We start from the raw sequence: 20,040 nt of genomic DNA, 5'->3' as shown, positions 1-20,040 counted from the left end.
TCTGATTTCTCCTCTCCTTACTTCCACAGCTCTCCCCATGGAAACCCAATCGCAAATGAGGTGCATGTACTTACTTGCGGTCACTCTCAGGGGGCCAGTTGTCCCATTTGTAGTAGGTCTCTGGCTGCTCTGTGAACAGCACCTTGTGAAGACTACAGAGAGAGACAATAATAAATTCTCAACTTTCGTTGAAACCCAGTGTATCTTTCCCCGGTGTGTGAATTGAGAGGTGGTGGATGGAGAGCCGTAGAGACTGGAGCGCAATACAATCCACAGAAGAATATATCATACAGGTGAGCTTCCCCACACTGCTAACTTGTCCCAACTCTGACCCAGAAGGACTCCCTCCTCAGGCAAGAGGAAAGTTCTGCCAAGACTAACCAGGGGAACAGTTAGTACCAATTGCAATGGCGATGGGTGGTGCGATATGCAGTACTTCCAAGGAGACCCCAATAGCCATTAGGTGGGAACAGATTTCAGTTATTAACGACTTCAGCTGATCTTTTGGTCCCATTACAAATGCCTCAAACCATCTAATCCTCTGTAGTATACTCTTGCCTCCAAGGGCAGAAAGTGTCGGAGACAGAGCTCTATCTAGTCTCCACTCTGTACAAGAGCTTCCCTATCTAGGGACCTTTCCCTCCATTATCAGATCAGATCAAAACACAGGTCCAAAGGGGCTGTTTCCTTGACAGCATAATTGGAATGGAAATACTGTTGAAATACTATCAGAAGCCTTTAGCGTTAAAGTTTGTACAGAAGTGCACGTGAAATCCCGAAGGGAAAGCAAATCCATCTCCCTACCACTAGGCAGAGCATTCCTGCTACTTGGCAGCTGTGGGGGAGACACTCCAGTTGTCTCTACATAGCATGTTTAGTAGAGTCAGTAATGTGACTGGGGGGGTTTCCAGAGCAGGTTTGCTAGGAACCGCTCCATTCAACTGAACCTCATACCAGTGCACGTAGTCCTTCGGAGCCAGTTTGCTGATAGATGGAACCACTGTGTGGAGCCACCAGACAGCATCTCGCTGGATGGCAGCAATCTGGTTCTGGAAGGAACGCAGCACCTCCAAGTCTGAAACAGACATACACTCAGGTCAGGAACTATGCACGTATTTCACAGCCCCCTGGGAAGCTGGGGTGTGACTGTTATGAACAGCCATCTCACAAGCAGATAGCTCCAAGGAATCAGCAGTGAATTACCTGGAGAGGCCCAGCACACGAGACCAGCTAACCATCAGCACCCACCACTATTATAGCACACACATTTGGTAGCGGAGGGGGCTTTCTGGTACCACCGTTGGGAACTAGAATAAACCCGGGGACATTTTAGCAGAAATGCAAGGCTAAGACAAGGACATGCACAGGCAGCAGCTTTCCTGTTAGCCCAGATAGTTGGCTCTCAAGTAGTTTATAATGTTCACAGCTGCTCCATCATACAAAAGCCAGATTTCTGAACTGTTCCCACCACGCCAACTCAGTCCCCCTTTTCTCCTCCTAGTACATGTCTCCCAGCCACTGTTTTCTATGGCTATTACAAGCACCTCTGCTCTGAGTGATTCCCAGGGTTGACTGTGCATCCAGCTGGTAGATTTACTAAGATGTGGCCCTTCATACCCCAACTCCACCAGCCAGAATTCTCGGGGTCCTCTCCTACCCCCAGCCTCACTACTCCCAGCTGCAATGTTCCCCCGATGCCACTTCTGGATGTTCTCTACCCCACATGTCCGATGTTCAAAGGAATACAGGCTAGGAGGCTTACTCTTTTTCTCTCCTTTGTCCCATGCAATCCCAGCCTCCTTCACCTGAGCCGTGATGCCGAGCATCATGGAGACAGCCAGCAGGTCAGTTATGTGGATGACAAACCGCTCCTAAAAACAGATCACTACGGTTGATATCCCAGCTGCATCTGGAGGATGAGTGTCCATCATCCAAAGGTGCACCCGCTGCCAGAGATGCCTGTAAAATCATGCAGGGTGGAGAGGCAACGCAGGGGTGCCAGTGAGGGGATATTGGGCCAGGAAACAGGAAGGAGGGTTCATAAGTCCAAGCAGCGTGGATAGGAAAGAGGGACTGGAATGTGGCCACTAAACTGCAAGAAGCAGTAGCCAAGCCATACATACAAGGAGGAAAGGGGATGACGCATGTCCACCTGAGCAATATCATGGGGGAAATAAGCAAGAGAAGACAGCAGGTAAGCCACGTAGAATTGAAGGGAGAGCAAGAGAGCACTGCATGGAGGGGTCAAACTATTAGAGAAGGGAGAATGCCACAGAGTCCCTCAGAACACTAGCTGGAGTGCTGGGATGAGAAGCAGAGGTGGTATGACAAGACGAGGTGGTACCTTGAATTCCATGTCTGTATACTGGGCCTCCTTCCGCTCCTGCATGAGCCCCAAGCAGAAAGCCTGGAAGTTGATCTCATGTTTCGTCTGTTTGATGATCTCTCGCAGCAGCGCCCGCGAGGCCCGCAGGTAATCATCCTTATTAGTCAGCAAATCCTGGAACACCATCGCCAGGAACTGAGGCCCCAAAAGAGAAGCCCTTTAGCACCCAATATCCAGGACCAACATCCATGGACAGAGACTAGACACACTGAGTCCCTGCTGGTGTTATCAGCGCACCAGGGCCTGAATGAATTCACTGGGGAGCTCTACTGGGAGAGCCACAGTCAGGGAGGTTTCTCCTGAAGATGACAGCACTGTTAATTACAAAGACACATACCCAAAGTGTTCGGGAATCTGACACTGCCCGTGCACATTTGTTTCAGACAAACACTGTACACAGATTTCCAAACCAAAGGAAATACCCACGCAATTGGGGAGACTCCATTAAAATAAAGATCCAGTTCAGCCACTCTCCCCCTCAGGTACGTACTGATCACACACGCAACACCTGCAAGGCTCCTGTCCCTACCTTTGGTGCTAGCTCGGAGCTGTGCTGTAGCACTGTGTAGAGAATCTGCATGTTGTTGGGGTTTCTTGCATTTGAAAGTTCATTGAAAATCACAAACTTGACCATGGTACCCAGGTTGTCCCTGTGAGCATTCAGCAGCTCTCTGCAAGGGGAATCCAGAGTTAGCAGAGCATCCCATGGACCGGGGATTTCTTACTATGGGGCATACAGTTCTAGTCTCTCAACTCACATAACAAACACAGTGTGACAAGAAGGGAAGACACCGCGTCCTCCAGCAGAGAGAAAGGACTGTCTGCCAATCAATCACTCAGTGACACTCAGAATCAACATGCCCTCAAGAAGGGATTTTAAGAGACTGCATTCAACCAGACCTCCCTTCCAGTTCTTTAAACAGAAGCTGGCTCCCTTTGCAAACATTGTACTGCACTCAGACTGTCACACGCTCCTATTAACTTGCTTACCTGACACACAACATGTAGTGGTTGAGAAGGACTTTGGGTTTGAGACGGATTTTGATCAGGTTGGAAATGACTTCCATGTCCTCAGACCCATGTGTGTTGCAGTTCATACAGACTGACATTAGCAAGTCCTGGGCTGGTCTGGTCAGCTATACAATAAGACCAGAAAGAGTCAACAACCAACCGCTATCACACACAAAGTCAGAAATTCCTGGTCCTACTGGTCTGGCCTCCAGACTAGATACAGTGTAATTACAGCCTTGATGGTCAGGAGAAAATACCACCAACACTCTTACCTTTGGGTTCTGCAACCACATCTCAAGCCTCTGAACAGCCATCAGCCGGACCTCTTTATAGCCACAAGTAGCCGTCAGCAGTCGAAGGAGGTTTCTGGAGACGTTATCCATTGGCTGCCGCCGGTTGAGCTGGTCCCGTAGCATATCCAAGACATATTCTTCCACACTCTCCGCGAGGTCTTCGTATCTGAGGCACAATAATCCCACATTTGCTCAGGTCCAGACTTTTCCTTTACCTAGTATCTGCTGAAACACCTCCTGCACATAACCAAGACCTGGAGAGCAAGGGCCACTCAACAGCACGGACAACAGAACACTCTGGTATCCAGGAGTCGGCACAAACCAATCCAACGTCACTGGGCAGTATCTGGGGGAGACCGTGTCTTTAGGGTGTGCCACAGGAGAGCTGGTTGGGAGATGTTCCCAGCTATCAGCTTTGCGAGAGTGGTTTCTGGATTAGGAGTCTGCACAGAGAGCTGCAATGCCAAAAGGCTCTGTGATTGGGGAGGGAAGGGGCACTGTACCTGGGCATAAGCTGTCCCTCCTGCTCTGGACTCATCTTCTCCTCTGCAATCAGCAACTCACTCTGGCTATCTTCCTCCTCTGCCATGGCGGGGTGGGGGCTACTCCCTACAGACAGATCAACACACAATCATGAATGGACATAACAACGCCTCAGCAACACCCCTAGCACTCCTAGACCATTCACTAGCACTGAGAGATTCCGCTCCAAGTAGCTCCCTCCAACAGCCTCTTCCCCAGAAGTCCTCTTACCAGCGCCTCTGCACTGGTGTTCAGCCACACCTTGTCACTGCTTTCCCCACAATCTTCTAGGTGGATCTTCCAGTGTGTTGCAGTACTTAGAGGAGCTCTCAAATCCCATCCATTTCCTTCCCAAAAGTGACCTTCGGCCCTGGTAGTCCTTGCATCCCTCAAGGGGAGGAGTGGGCACTAGAGAGCAATGAGAGGTGCCCCATCTCACCAAATAGAAGCATGCTGCCCAATCCACATAAGCCCTAACTGGGATCTCCTCTGATGAGCTGTTACTAGACTATCAGGCTAAAAATATCTCTAGGCTCTTCTCGACCACCTCCTTACCTGCACTAAGGTCACCTCCACTGCGGCCAACTTCCCCATGCAACAGCATGCTCTTCGGGGGCATCTTTGTACTGAAGGCTGTCTGGATGTTATCCACAAACGTCTTGCAGTGAGGGCTGTCCACCCAGATGCGCTCTCCAAGCGAGTCCTCAATGTAAACCTGCCAGGGGCAAGAAGCAGAATATAAATGGGAGCAATGCTGACATTTATCCATCTTCAGTACTTACGTGGCCCGATCACCGAGATATGTGCATGCCTCACAATCTTTCACGTATTTATCCTCCCCACAGCCTTGTGACATAGGGCAGGGCTATTATCCCTGTTGCACGATGGGGAACTGAGGCCCAAAACACTCACCCGAGGTCACACAGGAAACTCGTGCGGGGGCAGGGAATTGAATCCAGGTTTCCCAAACCACAGGCTAGTATCCTAACCACTGGCAAATCCTTCTTCCCCTAAACTGTGGGTCTCCCCGCTTTCATAGCTAGATGACATCAAAATATTTAAGTCAGCTACTGCTGCTGACCTAACAGACCTGGCTCTGTAGCTCTAGCAGCAAGAATTTTGTGCTTTTAGACCCAGAGATCATGGGTTCAAGCCCCACGGACAAACCAGCCAGGAACACCACTGCACAAGGATGCGCAATCAGGGGAGGCAGCATATCTCAGAAGGGAGAATAGGAAGGCTAGAGAGAGGCAGGGGAGGAGCAGCGTCGCAATGTTGAATGAAAACCTAGCTGCAGACCTTTGTTTGAGAAACATGGACTTCATCCTTCACAATCTTCCAACGCAGCCACCGGTCCTGTTGCATATCTGCCCCCACCTCAGACAGTGACCTCCTTTTTTCCATTTCCCCACAGCAATGACCCACTCTCCCCTCTACAGCATCACAGGGTAGCAGCAACAAGCCCTCTGCTCCTCTCCAATGTCACCCTGCCCTCCCCTACGTGGTGACAAGCACAATGACATTGGCCCCGCCCACCATGGCATCACCCAGTGGGAGTGCTCTCCCCTCAGCTACCATGTACCTTGACAAAGATCTCTGGCCAGTTCTCGTCCTCCTCGTAAGCCGCCATAAGAAGGTTACAGGCCAAGACGGACACCAGGCTGTTCCCTTTGGCTTTGAAGTTGATGGAGGCATCTCGCCGGAGGAGGCTACACAGTGCCTGGAAGATGTCAGACAAGAATCAATCCCTCGAAAGATGAAAACAAGGGAACACCTGTGGGTGACACTACAATGTTCCATAATATTTGGGAGTTGTATAGTCAAAACCTGAAGAGAACCTTAGGCCACTGCCTCTGTATTAGTCAGTGACTACTACTCCTGCAGTAAACTAAGTGGGGGGAGGTGTGACACCCTGGCAACCCCTTATTCACCACTGTCCTACAATTAGGCTATGTTTAGTACAAAGTATGCCTTGTTAGATATCATTCTAAAAGTCTTGATCTGGTAGACATTAATGTCTTGTTGAATTTATGTGAAGTTATGAAGTTTGGCTATGTATGTGCTACTGAAATATGTTGCGAGGTTGAGAACACCCACAAGCAGCCTTTCAGGTAGACCAATAGGAAGTTCAAACAATGTTAATGGCTTATTGAGGAAATGCACACAAGCACAAGGATTACCCCAGGAACTGCGTACCATACAAACCTCTCAGAGATAGCACTACACAACGGGAACTGTTTGACCCAGGTCACAGCAAAAGTGCTTTCCAGCAAATTGGAAGAAGATAGAAAAGGGGGAAATGACATCATGACTGCACCTCACTCTCCCTACAATAACACACCTGAAAGTATCGGAGGAAAAGGACTGAACTGCAGGGTGAAGTGCTGGTCCCAGGCTAAAGGGATTTCTAGCCTGTGTATGGAAACTTGGTGGACTGCTTGTATCATCAGCCAGGGTGAGATATTACTGATTCAGACCCTATCTAATACTATAGACTTATTTTGAGTTTTGTTTTATTTCTTATGGTAATCTACTTTGATCTGTTTGCTCTCATTTATTATCACTTAACACTTATTATCCTTCTGTAGTTAATAAATCTATTTTATATTTTACTTAAAACATTGTGTGTTGTTTGAAGGAGGATAAATCTCAGCTCATGAACGAGAGTCGGGGCATGTCCACTTTCCTTTGCAGAAGTGGCGGACTGAGTTATAAATTCATACTGGTTGGGTTTTGACCAGGGCAGGATGGTATAGCTCTGGGGTCTTAGGCTGGGGAACTGTGAGTATTTTGGCTGTAGCCTCTCTACTGTGGGTTCATGAGTGGCTGGCCAGAGCATTCATGAACACAGAGGGGTGTGGTCCCTGCCTGTGGAGGTTGGTGTGAGTGCAAACTTGGAGGGCTTTGCAGCTTGTCACGATGTCACAGTTCAAGAGGGAACCTAGATTGGTGAGACAGAGGGCTCAGCTGTACCTCAGTTCTAGGTGGCAGACCCTAGACACAGTAAAGAGCTGAGAGAAGGAACACACAGAGCAACCCATCACACAGTTCACAGTTACAGTTGTATTCATTCAGCCCAATTCTTGGCACCAGGGCAAATGTCACTGTGCTAAGAGGCTGCAGTGCCAATCCAGGGGAGCCCACTGTGTTCAGAAGTTGTCAGCACAGCGAGGTAACATCACATCACACTCGTTAATCAAAACGAACACAGCTCTCACCTCAATAACCCCCTCGGTGGCAAATATATTGGGTTTGATTTTTGCCAGATACATCAGACTCAAGTACAATGTGGGATCAGGCTTGGCTCTGTTCATTTTCAGTTGCTTTGCAGCTCCACACAGCACCCCCTCAATGCGGTCATCATTGCCCTCTGCCTCAGCTGCTTCAATCTCATCCACCAGCACCGTGGGGACAACTGCAATCACAGACAAACAGCTGTCAATACTGATCCTCATGCAGCAAAGACATGTCCTGGGAGACTTGAACAGAGTGGAATGGTGCCCTGGTCACTTTTTTCCACCCATGCAAGCTCTGCTGAAGACTCCTGTTCCCTTTTGCTTGTATTCCTTGATCTCTCTCGCTTTGTCTCTCTTTCTGCTAGAATTTAACCCCATTATTGTATCAAACACCACGGAGCAGAAAGACCTTCTGCAAAAAGACATGCAACATACAAGCCCCCAGAGCTTTCATTAAAGTACACAACTGCCCCCTCAACACATTAGTTACACAACAAAGAGCTATAACATGGGGTCAATGACTTCCCAAGGAGAGACCTTTCAAGTGCCGGTATTGGACATCCACCTGAAGTGAAAAACTAGATGGAGCAGTAAGTATAAAAAGAGAGAGGGGAAAGAAGCAGGGCCAAAAGCAAAACACTATGCCCAGACGGGGGAAGGATGAGAGAGAGTTGAGGAGAGGGAATCCCACCCGGCACTACAATGTCAGGGCGGGAAGCCTGCAGAGAAAGTGTGCCTGCTTTGCACTGAACACAGGAAGATGTTAGTGTTACACTCCCCATGAGCCTTATGCCAACAGTGGCATCACTGGGGAAGCACATGGAATTCCCCAAGCACCAGCATACAGACCCCAGCGAAAAGGCTTCTCAGCTCAAGTGCTGAGTAGAAGAGCAGGACATGACTATACCCCCTCTCTCACAATCACACAACTCCCGAGCAGAAACCAGAATGTTGCTTTACCTTCAATTGGAATCACAGACGGTTCCTTTATTGAGGGTGAAATGGCCCGTTTCTCAGCCACTGCAGCCTCTGCCAGACGTCCTAGGGCACTCAGGGGAGGCGTGGAGCAGAGTTTGGGGCGTTTGGTCAATCCCGTCAGGCTGGATGCACTAGATAAAGCAGCGGACCCCTCCCGTTTACGCTCAGAGGGCAATCCAGCTGGGGCTGGCTTAAGCAGTGTGACAGCAGCTTTAGAGTCATTGGCCTGGCCTTTTGACCCCAAGGCAATAAAATCTCCTGGTGGCGGATGAGCTACAAAAGGAAAACAGAGATGAGACCACAAAGTCAGAAGTCCCCATCCCCTCCCTTGAGCCACAAACCCACCCAGTGCCCTGGGCACCCCAGGCCTCAGGACAAAGCAATGCAGAGACAAAGCCACGGCAGATTTCACTGGAGGCTGGCACCAGGGGCAGGGCTCACAAGCAGCTGCCAGCCCTACTGGGAGGCCTGGAGTTTAGGCATCAACAGCCCCACTGAGCCACCTAGCTGGGCTCGAGGCACTATAAGAGCCTCCCCTTCTCCTTCCTAAGCTAGCGGCCAGTGGCCCCGCTCAACCCAGGCTGCCGTGATGAGACCCACCACGCTAGGGCCCCACGGCTCCTCCAGGAGCAAGGCCTGGCCGACCCCTCTGCTGATAGAGACTGGGACTCACCCGAGGGCTTGGGCACCGCGCTGGGACGGCGAACCGTGGCTGGCTTCGGGCGATTCATGCCGCCGGGGCCTCCGCGCCGCAGCGTCACCTGCAGGGTCTGGGAGTGGAGACAGGGGATGGGCGAAGGGCGAGGCTATGGCTGATACAACCGCCCCGCCCCGGTAACCCAGCCCCCTCCCCCCCCCGTAACCCCGGCCCCTCCCCCCGCGACTCACCCAGCCCCCCAGTAACCCCCTCCATCCCAGCCCCCGCCCTGGTAACCCCAGCCCCTCCCCCCGCTACTCCCCCGGTCCCTCCCCCCGCTACTCACCCAGCCCCCCCGTAACCCCCTCCATCCCCGCCCCCGCAACCCCAGCCCCTCCCCCTGCTACTACCCCGGTCCCTCCCCCCGCTACTCACCCAGCCCCCCAGTAACCCCCTCCATCCCCGCCCCCGCCCCGGTAACCCCAGCCCCTCCCCCCGCTACTCCCGCGGCCCCTCCCCCCGCTACTCACCCAGCCCCAGCCCCGGTAACCCCAGCCCCTCCCCCCGCTACTCCCGCGGCCCCTCCCCCCGCTACTCCCCCGGCCCCCCCGTAACTCCCTCCATCCCCGCCCCCGCCCCGGTAACCCCAGCCCCTCCCCCCACTACTCCCGCGGCCCCTCGCCATTCATCCCCCCACCTAACCCCGGTATTCACCGACCCCGCCCCCAGCCCCGCGCTGCTCCCAGGAGGGGGGGAGGGCACCTGAGTTGCACCCACCTGCCGCTCAAAGCCGGGCCCGTTTACACCGGAACCGGAAACGGCTACTGTCGCCCTGGGATTGACCCGGAACCAAAACTGAGACTGCCCCTGTCCGACGACTCGATGGCTCCGGAGGGGCTCGGCGCCACCTGGCGGCGTGACGGGGGAACCGTCCCCGCGCGTCGCCACCGAGCGTCCCGCCGCAGGAACTGCCTCCGCAGCCACGCACCGTCCCCGCACCCGTCACACACGAGGGCTGCCCGCAGGTGACGCCCCCTGGTGGCCCGAGGCGTGACCTACACCCCGCCTCGCCGCCAGCCCAGGGCAGCGGGGGAACTGCACCCACCCGCCAGCTCCGCAGCGCCACCTGGTGGGCAACAGGAGGCACCGCCCCTCTCGCTGCACGGCCCCCGGCGGCTGGACGGGGGGAACCTCCCTGGGCACCCACCTGAGACTGGGCAGGACAGCGGCCGGGGCCAGGGAGCCCATGCATGGCCCAGCACCGGCCGCACTGTGACCGGAGCCACCGCCCACCTCCTGTCATAGTAGCTGCAGGACAGCGCGGGGGCCCCGGTGTACAGGGGGGCCCCGGTGTACAGGGGGGCCCCGGTGTACAGGGGGGCTCAGCTGGCGGAGGGTAGGAGGGGTCTGGGGTGTAATGCCCAGCTCTGGCAGACCTCCAGGTGCCAGCATGCTAAACATAGCAGGGTGACAGGGGCGGGGGCTTGGGCTCGCCCCCCGACTGCAATCCCCTCCAAGATCCTGGGGAACGTACTCAGGTGGCTATTCAGGCTGCCCTGGCCCCGTGGGCTGGCACGAGCAGTGCTCTCACGGGTACATCTGCCCCCACGAGGAATCACGCCTCTCAGCTGCAGACGTACCCTGAATGACTTACCCAGGATCACTCAGGGACCGTGTGACAGCAGGGAAGTGAACCCACAGCCTGGCCTCGGACCAGCCTTTCCCTGCTGCACTGGGGCTGGCAGGGGAGCTTGCTAGGGTGCATTGCACAGTACTGCTGAATGAATCTGCACAATCCAGGCTTCTCCCGTCATTTCCCCTGCTCCGATCTGGGCACATATTGCACAGGGCAGAGTCTGTTACATGCAGCCTCAGACCAGGGCGGCTTCATTATTATTGGAATCAAGGTTGTACCAAGACCCCCATCAAGGATCAGGGCCCCCTTGTGCTGGCACCAGGCGGACCTGCACTAGAGACAGCCCTGTCCCAGGGGATGCACCGGCTGCATCATGACAACACACAACAGGCAAAGGGGACACACCAAAGGGGGCGGGGGGGAAGTCACGGTCATGGGATGGACGCAGCCAGGCCCACATGGGGCACAGCAGACAGGTAGGGTGTGCAGTGAATGCCAGGACAGACTCACCCTGCCCCAGAAACAACAGCCAGACAGCAGCCACCTCTACTTGTCTTTATTCATCCCGGACAGAGCGGCACCAGGAGCGTTCAGGGGCCTTTCCCTAACTTCTCCCAGCACTGCCACCCGTGTCACAGCCAGACCCGGCGTGGGGCGGCTCTCAGCTTCCTTCTGAAAATCCCACCACTGTTGCTAGCGCTGAGGCTGCTCCCGCAGTGCCATGGGAGCCTGGTGGGCCGCCATGGAGCCCCTGTGTACGCAGTGCTTCCCTCCCTCCCCCCCGGGTGCTGCAGTACTGTCCGTAATGCAGGGACATCTGGCTGGAGGAAGGTCAGCGCTGACGTGGCCTGCCGGTTGGGCAGTATAGCACACCCCCCACCCCAGCGCGCTGATGCCCTCTGGGATGCACCGTGCCAGCAGGTTGTGAAAGCCGGGTCACAGGAGACGTCGCTGTGCTGCTGGTGTCAGGAGACAGGCGAACAGAACGGCTGACCAGAGCCTCTCACCAGGCCCCAGAGCCACAGTCCTGGGCATGGGACAGCCGAGTCTTTAAACACAAACCCTGCGTCAAGGGCCAAGGCAGAGAGCATCTTCGGCAGAGCTCGGGAGCGTCAGCAGGGCAGAGTTTTGGCTCTCGCTGCCCTGCAGGAGCAGTCCCCTGGGGACAGGGAGAGCCAGGAAAGGCAGGCTGAGCTCGGGCACAAAGCAGCTGTGGAATCCAGTCTGTGTCCAAACCGATGTGGGCAGGAGGCAGCCCTGAACAGGGACCCGGAGCCAGCCAGCAGTGGCACAGAGCGGCACCCCACAGCCAGGGCCTTGGCGTGCGCATGGATGCCCAGAAACTCCTCCCTATCCCCACCCCCGCACAGAGACACATGGACGGACGGAGAAACCTCCAGAGCCCAGCTCCAGGCGCGTGCGGCAGTCACAGCCAGCGGATGGAGAATCCCTGGCTGAGGTTGAGGTTGAGGTCGCTCACCGTGAGAACCTGCAGTACACGGAGAAACTCAAGCTCAAAGTGGGACATGGGGGCCCATGCAGCACACAGCGCCGGGCTGGGTGCACCCCCCCCCCCCATCACAGCTGGAGCACGCGCCACGCTGCCCTGTGATGTAACAGCTGATGGTTTGGGGCTGGGGGGGGGGGCAGAGCAGACGGGTGCTAAGGGGCAGAGCAGGGCAATGGGCTAGAACAACCTTCAGCATCTGCACCTGCCCACTCAGTGAGCACTTCCAAGTGCTGTGCAAACAATGAGCTGAGCTCACAGCTCCGCTGGAGAGGGGCCCATGCAACTAGCCCCCTGGGGCACGAGGCACAGCGAGCCCGGCAGCGCTGGGAATGGAACCCAGGCATCCTGACTCCCACTGCCCTGCTCTAACCCCTAACAGCCCTTCCCCGCTCCCAGTTCCCCCGCTCGGCGCACAAGCCCAGTCCAGAGCAGGGAGCAGCACCATGTGCTCTGGGTAACTCCCAGACCGGGGTCTCGGAGGGCAGGGCCAGTGGGGTGAGGCCAGCTGCCAATGGGCAACAGAGGAGGAAGCTGAAGTGCCTGTCCTTCTGCACGTCAGGACTGCAGAACAGAAATGTGCCCCTGTCAGAGCCAGAGCAGAGTGTGCGGCTGGAGGAAGGAGCCCGTCATCCCTGGGTGGGGGAGGGCACGTGGGGGGCTGATGGGGAAGGAGCCCGTCATCCCTGGGTGGGGGAGGGCACGTGGGGGGCTGATGGGGAAGGAGCCAGTCATCGCTGGGCAGGGGGAGGGCACGCGGGGCGCTGACAGGAGAAGGAGGCGAGTGTCGCTGGGCAGGGGAGGGACATACCAGGCGCTGGCGGGGGCTGAGTTACCTGGTTCTCCAGGTAGGAGAAGGGATTCTCTTTGCCGTTGACGGTGACCCTGCTGGGCTCGTCCCGGACCCCATAGACACTCAGCACATCCACAGTGATGTAGGTGGCTTCCACGTTGGCGTGAAGGACAGTGGAGGTGAAGATGTTCTAGGCGAGATGCCGAGAGGTGGGGCCTGCTGTCGTCCAGACTAAGTGGACGTCGGTAGCCACGGCTACAGCACCTGTACCCACACCTGAGGACAGCCCCCGCCCTCCACTGCTCCTGTTGGCCACGCCCTGGCTATCACACAGTCACCTCCCCTCCCCACCGCCCACGTGTGCAATTCGGGCTGCTCTGCTTCCCAGCCCCTCGGGCACTGAGACAAGCACACTGAGCCCAGCGCTGTCCAGCAGAGGGCACTGGTCACAAGCCCCAATCTCAGCTCCCCCAGCTGGCCAGGTCCAGAGACCCGAGTCCAGAGACCACAGCCCCATTCAGGCAGGAGGATGCTGTACCATCTGCACCCCCACAATGGGCCAGGTGGCTCCAGCTGCCTGGGGCCAGAGCAAGCCTGTGGCTCTGGAAAGTCTGGGTGGGGGGTAGCGCATTCCACCCCCGAGCTGGGGTCCCCTACCTGTGTGACGTTGAACACCAGGTAGGAGTAGTCACCCCTCTCGAAGGTGTCCAGGCTCTCCCCGTCATCCCAGAAGAGGTCCCCCCAGGCGCTGGCATTCTGGGACAGGGCTGCGATCAGGTGCAGGGAGTTCCCGCTGCTCACCCAGGTGGTGCTCCCAGGTTTCTGGGGTTCAAGAGAGCAACTGCTGAGACCAGGCACTCCACTGAGGGGGCCCCCCCTAGTTCTCCAGGTGTAGAGGACCGGGCACGGGGCAGGCCATGGCAGTGAATACGCCACAGAGTGGAGACAATGGCCCAGACAGCACGGATCCTGCCCCCGCCCTCCCACCAGTTTGTGCCAAGGGAGGCATCTCAGGAAAGCTCCTGACCCTGACCCCTGAGGAGCGTCACGTTCTCGGCTGCAGCACGGAGACCAGCCCTGTAAGGGCAGCCTCCTGGTGCGGCAGACAGTCCCGCGCGTCCCGGGCAGGGTGAGCGACTCTCCTGACATGCCCTGGAGCCGGGCAGCAGGCAGCCAGACGCAGGGATCTGGAGCATGGGACGAGGGTTATTCCTGTGCCCTGGGGTGGTGCTCCAGATGCAGCAGGGGGAGCAGCCTCACCTGGGTGGGGAGAATGGCGCCCTCCCAGATGTGCAGGTTGATGTGGTCCAGCGGAGCAGCCATCTTCAGGCTCTCCCCACTGCTGTTCACAGAGGAGCCCTGCAGAGGCAGTGAGAGACACACAGAGTGTAGGCAGCAGGGTGGGCAAGAGGGAGTGGCTGTCTGTCCACGGGTCTGGAGACCACCCCCTCCCCGAGGCCACAAGCACCAGCCAGGCCCATATCCACCATACATAGGGGGCAGGGGGAGAGCAGGCCACGGGCACTGGCCCTGGGACTCATACACTGCACAGGCCACGGACACTGGCGCATCTCACACCCACCACACACAGGGCACGGGGAGCACAGGGCATGGGCATCAATCCGGGGGAGCACAGACATGGGCATGCAGAGCAGGGGGCATGCAGACCATGGGCACCAGCCCGGGGCTCATACACACACAGGGCTGGGGGAGTGCAGAGGTGGAAGCAAGGGTGCAGAGCCGCACGGGGCGGGAGGAGAGCAGAGGCAGGTGCACAGACGTGCATGGGGCACAGGGAGCGCAGAGACGCACGGGGCAGAGGCAGGTGCACAGAGACGCACGGGGCAGAGGGAGCGCACAGGCGGGAGCACAGACGCACACAGGGCAGGAGGACACGCTCAGAAACGAGGCAGTGGCCATAACCCTTTCCTGCAGTCTCTGATGGTGGCAGTGGTGCCCACCGGCTGGTCTGCAGGTGACTGTCTGGGAAGGACCTTCTCCGACCCTCCGATTCCTGCTCTCCTCAAGACCAAGCCCAGGGGACAGGACAGGAGGCTGTTGCGAGCTCCCATCCCAGGGAAGAGCAGATCGACAGGCAGGGCAGGTCAGAGGTGCACTGGCCACTCCTGCCCCGCTCCCTCCCCATCCCCTCTGGCACAGGGACCCACGCCTGCTCTGATTTCTGATGCAGTCGGCACCCCGGTTGCTTTCACAGGCTGCAGGGCTCTGTCAGATGAGGGGCCCTTTGCAGCCAGGGTCTCCATAGCCCTTGGGTAGGGAAATGCACAAATCCATTGTCCCGCCTCCCAGCATGCACTGCTCCTTACCGTGTAGTAATCGTACCACACCCCTCTGGGGAAGTAGCCAATCACAGAGTCCACTCCGGGCTCCAGCACAGGTGTCACCAACAGGCTCCGCCCCCACAGAAACTGCTTGTCAACTGAGTACGTGATCACGTCCTGCGGAAACCTACAGCAGGAAGAGGGCGCCTCGGAGCTGACCTGCTGATGCCACTGACCTCTGGGCCCTGCAGCCTGAACGAGGCCAGTGCCCCTGAACCTCAGCACCAACAGGGGGTAGCAACTGCCTGTATTAGCGGCACCACAGTCTGTGATTTCATGCCTGCTTGTAGATCCATGGCATCAGCTTTCATGGATCCTGCCTGTGGGTAAGAAGGGCTGGGGCCAGGCCCACCCACAGAAAGGAGTGGAGGGGCCCCATGGGTCAGAGAGTGCCTGCCAGGGGAAGGGAGGGGGGCTGTGTTCACCTGGGGGAAGGGAGGGAGGCAGGCATGCCCACCAGGGGTCAGGAGGCCATGCCCCGCTGTGGGTCGCCCGTGGGGCAGGAAACCATCCAGAGCGGTCAGAGGAGTTTCTTACTCGAAGAACAAGGGTCGAGCGACGGTGTGGCCCTGCAGGTGTGCCCGGTGGAAGAGCGTGTAGAGGAAGGGCAGCAGGGCGTAGCGCGTCAGCAGCACCTCCTTCATGGCCGTCCGCGCCACTGAGCCGAACGCCACCGGATCCTGGGCCTGGGCAGGCCAGACAACCAGAGTGTCAACAGGCAGGACAGACGGACAAACGGGCTCTACCAGGAGTCTGTCCCAGGGAGCTGCAGAGAACGGACGACCAACACCCCTTGACCGCTCCCAGCAGCAACCATCCCCCTGTCCCCAACTAGCAGCGACCTCTCCCTACTGCTCTGGGCCCTTCCCCCATTCGAATGCAGCTCTCTGAGGATGGCATCAGCCCTAGAGCCCCCATGGGTGCTGCGGTCCCTTGGGAGGGAGCCTCCCGGTTACCTTTTCATTCTGGGTGTTGTGGTTTCGGGCGAAGGGGTAGAAGGCTCCGAGCTGCATCCAGCGGGTGCATAGCTCCTCCGAGGTGGTGCCGGAGAACCCACAGATGTCTGCCCCAACCAGCGGGATCCCAAAGAGATTGAAGCTCAGCACCCCTGCAAACACAGAGGCATGGAGTCCAGAAGCAGCCAGGGACATCTGGAGAGGATCTCCCCGATCCTCCTCGGGACAACACTCAGACCGATGCGCTGTGCTGTTCCCTTGTACAGACTGCGACACGTACATGGCTGGGAACATGCCTGGGGGGGGGTTACCTCTCACCCACCGCAGGACCAAACAGCTGCCACGATGCCTGCGAGCTGGCAGCCGGCTCCCATCGCAGCCAGTCCTGGAGCTGGGAGCAGACTCCAGACCCTCGGCTGCCCTCCCAGAAGGTAACAGCGAAAGGCCCCATCTCAATTACAGGCCAGCGATAAGGTGTAATTCCCCATGGCTGTTTAATGGAGGAGCCGCTGCCTAGCACGTGGGAAGGGAGGAGCCAGCACGACCAGGGAAGATGCAGGCCAGTCTCTGGGGGCGATTCTGTCCCCAGCGGGTGAAGTCTGGTGTCTGAGAGGCCTGCCTGTTGTCAGGAGAGCCGCTCACCTGGGACTGACCAGTACATGTCTTTCCACTTGCTCCTGTTGTCACCGAGCCAGTGTCCCGAGTACCTGCCCTGGCTGGGGAAGGTGGAGCGAGAAATCACAAGTGGGCGCTTCCCTCGGATCTGGATCAAGGCGCTGAAAGACAAGGTGGAGACTTGGGTACCGGGAACAGACGGGGGCAACTGTGAGACTCAAAACAAGGGTACAGCCAGTGCAGTGACTCAGGGCAGCAGCCAGCCCCTGCTCCACACCCAGTGCGACTCTGAGACCCAGCCTGGCAAGGCGAGGAAACCGCCGGGAGGAACCAGCCGCCCCAGCCTCACCAATGGGAGCTGCATGAGGAGGACACAGGTCTAGGGCAGTCCCAGGATTTCCCTTGTGTAGCCCCAAACTCCATGAACCGGAGAGGTGGGGGTACTCTCCCCTTCACCAGCGCCTGAGGCTTCGGACTCTGTTAAACTCCCGCCCCTGGGCTGTGAATGCAGCGTGGGGGGCCAGAGCATTTCACCCCCAGCTCAGGGGCTCAAACCCCAGCCTGGAGCCAATGCGTTGGGAACAGACCAGCCTCCTGTGGGCGGGATGCCTCACGCTGGTGTCTCGGACACAGTTCTGTGGAGCCGCTCGTTGACGCAGGGCTTGAGCCTGCTCACTGGAGTCGACGGGCCGACACACACGCTGGCCATTACCTAGCTGTGGCTTTGGCTTCCATCAGCCCGTAGAGGTTGTGGAGGTTGTAGTGCATGGAGGCGCTCTGCTTCGCCGAGGCGCACACGGTCTTTGCAGAGAGGGAGCTGCCCAGCACAGCTAATGGGGAGGGAGAGAGGCTGTGAGAAGAAGCTCTGTGCAGCACGGCAGCCAGCAAACACCTGCACCCAGACACAGGTACCTGCGCCTCACACGCTATTCAGTAGCCTCTGGGCCAGCTCTCCAGGCCGCTCGCACGGCACCAAGGGGCTAGGTGCTGGCCAGCAGCAGCCAGTCAGGAACCCCGCAGCAGCATAAAGCCGGCAGAGCTGGTAACGGTCCGTGGGCCAGCTGTCCCCCTGTGCGGGCATATCAATGGTTAGGTTCCTTAGTCAACACTTCAGGGCTAAAACTGGTCATGCAGGTGTCTGAATACACAGTTAGGTACCTGTGTTTGAAACCTGAGCCCATGTGCACAACCCCGAGTGCTGGGAATGCCGTGCTACAGGCATGTCAGAGAACAGACAGCACACACACATATACACACTTACACACCTGCACACCTATACAGAGGCTAAAACCTATGGGCCACATGAAGCCATGGTGTCGGTAGGCCCAGCTCCCAACGGAAGTTACACCTGCTTGCACCAGCACAGCCTGTCTTTTATTTCCCTTCTTACCGGGCATGTAGGGAGGGTTATCGAGTTTCCCTGGGGAACAGCCATCCACCGACCCGTCCTTGAAGTCGGATGGTTCATTCATGTCCTAGACAGAGAAAGTCAAGTTGAAATTTCATTCATAGGGTTTTGGTGATTATCAACTGGGAGCTGACCTCTTCTCAGAGACCAGACGCTGCTCACCTACACCCCTACGGGACCAGCCATGTGGCCAAAGCAACAAGGACCCAATGGGACCTCTCCACGGCTGTCCTTGCTTCTTGAGCCATTCAGAGCTGGAGTCCTAATCCACCCCTGGACTTGGGAAGCCAACTGCATCGTTGGTCCCGACCTGTTAAAACTCCAGCATGTTCAGTACCTGGAACAACGTGCAGCCTGGCGCCCTTTTATCCAGCGCAGTGAAAGCGTACACTGGACACGCACTACATGTGCCTCTCAGTGTATATGTGCCTTCAGGGACACAGAGCTCATCAAGGACAAGGAAACTGGAAAAACAGGAGCTCAGAGAGGTACAAATGCTTCAGGGATAAGTGAGACATGCACTATGCTGGTGGGAGCATGGGGAAGTAGCTTGGAGAGCCCCTGCCTTTGTAGCTCAGACCCAACAGAGGTAAGGAGGAACTTACGATCCAAAGCCCATCAAAGGGGACACGAGCATGGAAACGGTTCAGATTCTCCAGCCACCACTGGTAAGTGTCCGGGTTGGAGAAGTCAGGGAAAGCAGTGAAGCCAGGCCACACCTATGGAAAGGCCAGCAAATAACACTTTCTGTGAACCTCTCATCGGCCAGCTGCACCAAGGAACAGAGCGCGTTCAGGGTATCACAGCCTATTGTACACCTGCAAAGATGGCAGTCCAGCCACCCTCCACCTGTTAACACACCACTGACCTTCCTATCTGCCACTGGTGGCTGGAGCTTGAGACTTAGCCTGGTCCACTTTTGAAATTTCACCTTCTCCCCTGTGGAGAAGGTGGAATTTAAAATGCAGATGGTGAACGGGCAGCTTTTTGCTGCTGAAAAGCCCATTTGATTTTTCAAGTTCTGCTTGAATATTCTAAGGTGCCAGTAGTAACAATGGGACCAATGTTTTTTTAAATATGGGGCCTGATTCTTCCCTGCCTTGCACCCTGTGTAATTGTTTACACATGTGCAGAGCAAGCACAAACTAGGTGTAAAGTACCACCATACTCTGAGTGAGTGAAGAGTCTGGATTTCACAGCACTTTACACCCCCAGGGAATCAGGCCCATAATTTTTAGCTTAACGATCATCTGTTTTTCTCCAGTGCCTTTCAAACTTTCTTAAAGTACTTGAGAGAGAAAGAGAGGTACGCAGTAGGAGCCCACAATTTATAAGCCTGAGATGAGCTGGATGAGAAGTCACAATGGACTGTAGGTAATAAATGGAGCAACTCCACAGATTTGCTCACCAGGGGCAATATTTCATCATTCCAGAAATAGGGAGAAATGTAGAGAATCAGACTGACAGTTTAGGGCCACACAACAGATTCTGACTTCACTTGTGTTCATGTGACTCCACTGATTTCCAAGAGGTCACCCTGGAGTCATATGGGGGTGAGATCATAATCCGGCTCAGTATTTTCCCCACACGGCCTATTCAGCTCTCTTTACAGTGATGTCAATGGGAACTACATTTAAGAGAACAAGGAGAGCTTCAGGCTCAGAGCAGACAGTACGGAAAGGTCACTGGACCATTATTTTTATTATTTTCCCCTTAACAA

At 56.3% G+C, this 20,040-nt stretch overlaps 2 protein-coding genes across 6 annotated transcripts in view; both read right to left on the bottom strand.

Moving 5' to 3' along the window:
* The window catches only part of INTS1 (integrator complex subunit 1), a 35,885-nt gene extending 25,977 nt beyond the window's left edge, over positions 1-9,908 (bottom strand). For both annotated transcript variants that reach the window (XM_073362033.1, XM_073362034.1), the window contains exons 1-14: positions 9,841-9,908; positions 9,100-9,196; positions 8,409-8,699; positions 7,431-7,627; positions 5,795-5,932; positions 4,768-4,927; positions 4,194-4,299; positions 3,670-3,856; positions 3,377-3,522; positions 2,916-3,057; positions 2,345-2,521; positions 1,763-1,871; positions 955-1,075; positions 75-152 (exon numbers count right to left, since the gene is read on the bottom strand). In XM_073362033.1, the coding sequence (XP_073218134.1) occupies positions 75-152; positions 955-1,075; positions 1,763-1,871; positions 2,345-2,521; positions 2,916-3,057; positions 3,377-3,522; positions 3,670-3,856; positions 4,194-4,299; positions 4,768-4,927; positions 5,795-5,932; positions 7,431-7,627; positions 8,409-8,699; positions 9,100-9,157 (1,910 nt within the window). In that variant the 5' untranslated portion in view covers positions 9,158-9,196; positions 9,841-9,908. The remainder of the gene's footprint in view (positions 1-74; positions 153-954; positions 1,076-1,762; positions 1,872-2,344; positions 2,522-2,915; positions 3,058-3,376; positions 3,523-3,669; positions 3,857-4,193; positions 4,300-4,767; positions 4,928-5,794; positions 5,933-7,430; positions 7,628-8,408; positions 8,700-9,099; positions 9,197-9,840) is intronic.
* Positions 9,909-11,240: 1,332 nt separating this feature from the next.
* The window catches only part of LOC140918192 (lysosomal alpha-glucosidase-like), a 28,793-nt gene continuing 19,993 nt past the window's right edge, over positions 11,241-20,040 (bottom strand). For all 4 annotated transcript variants that reach the window (XM_073362020.1, XM_073362021.1, XM_073362022.1 and 1 more), the window contains exons 10-20: positions 18,926-19,039; positions 18,303-18,387; positions 17,625-17,742; positions 16,940-17,073; positions 16,298-16,449; positions 15,879-16,027; positions 15,327-15,468; positions 14,260-14,358; positions 13,657-13,821; positions 13,043-13,189; positions 11,241-12,188 (exon numbers count right to left, since the gene is read on the bottom strand). In XM_073362020.1, the coding sequence (XP_073218121.1) occupies positions 12,126-12,188; positions 13,043-13,189; positions 13,657-13,821; positions 14,260-14,358; positions 15,327-15,468; positions 15,879-16,027; positions 16,298-16,449; positions 16,940-17,073; positions 17,625-17,742; positions 18,303-18,387; positions 18,926-19,039 (1,368 nt within the window). In that variant the 3' untranslated portion in view covers positions 11,241-12,125. The remainder of the gene's footprint in view (positions 12,189-13,042; positions 13,190-13,656; positions 13,822-14,259; positions 14,359-15,326; positions 15,469-15,878; positions 16,028-16,297; positions 16,450-16,939; positions 17,074-17,624; positions 17,743-18,302; positions 18,388-18,925; positions 19,040-20,040) is intronic.

The sequence above is a fragment of the Lepidochelys kempii genome, chromosome 10 (genome assembly GCF_965140265.1).
Source record: "Lepidochelys kempii isolate rLepKem1 chromosome 10, rLepKem1.hap2, whole genome shotgun sequence".
NCBI lineage: Eukaryota > Metazoa > Chordata > Testudines > Cheloniidae > Lepidochelys > Lepidochelys kempii.
Note: the sequence above shows the minus strand (reverse complement) of the source record. Positions and strands in the feature narration are given on the sequence as shown.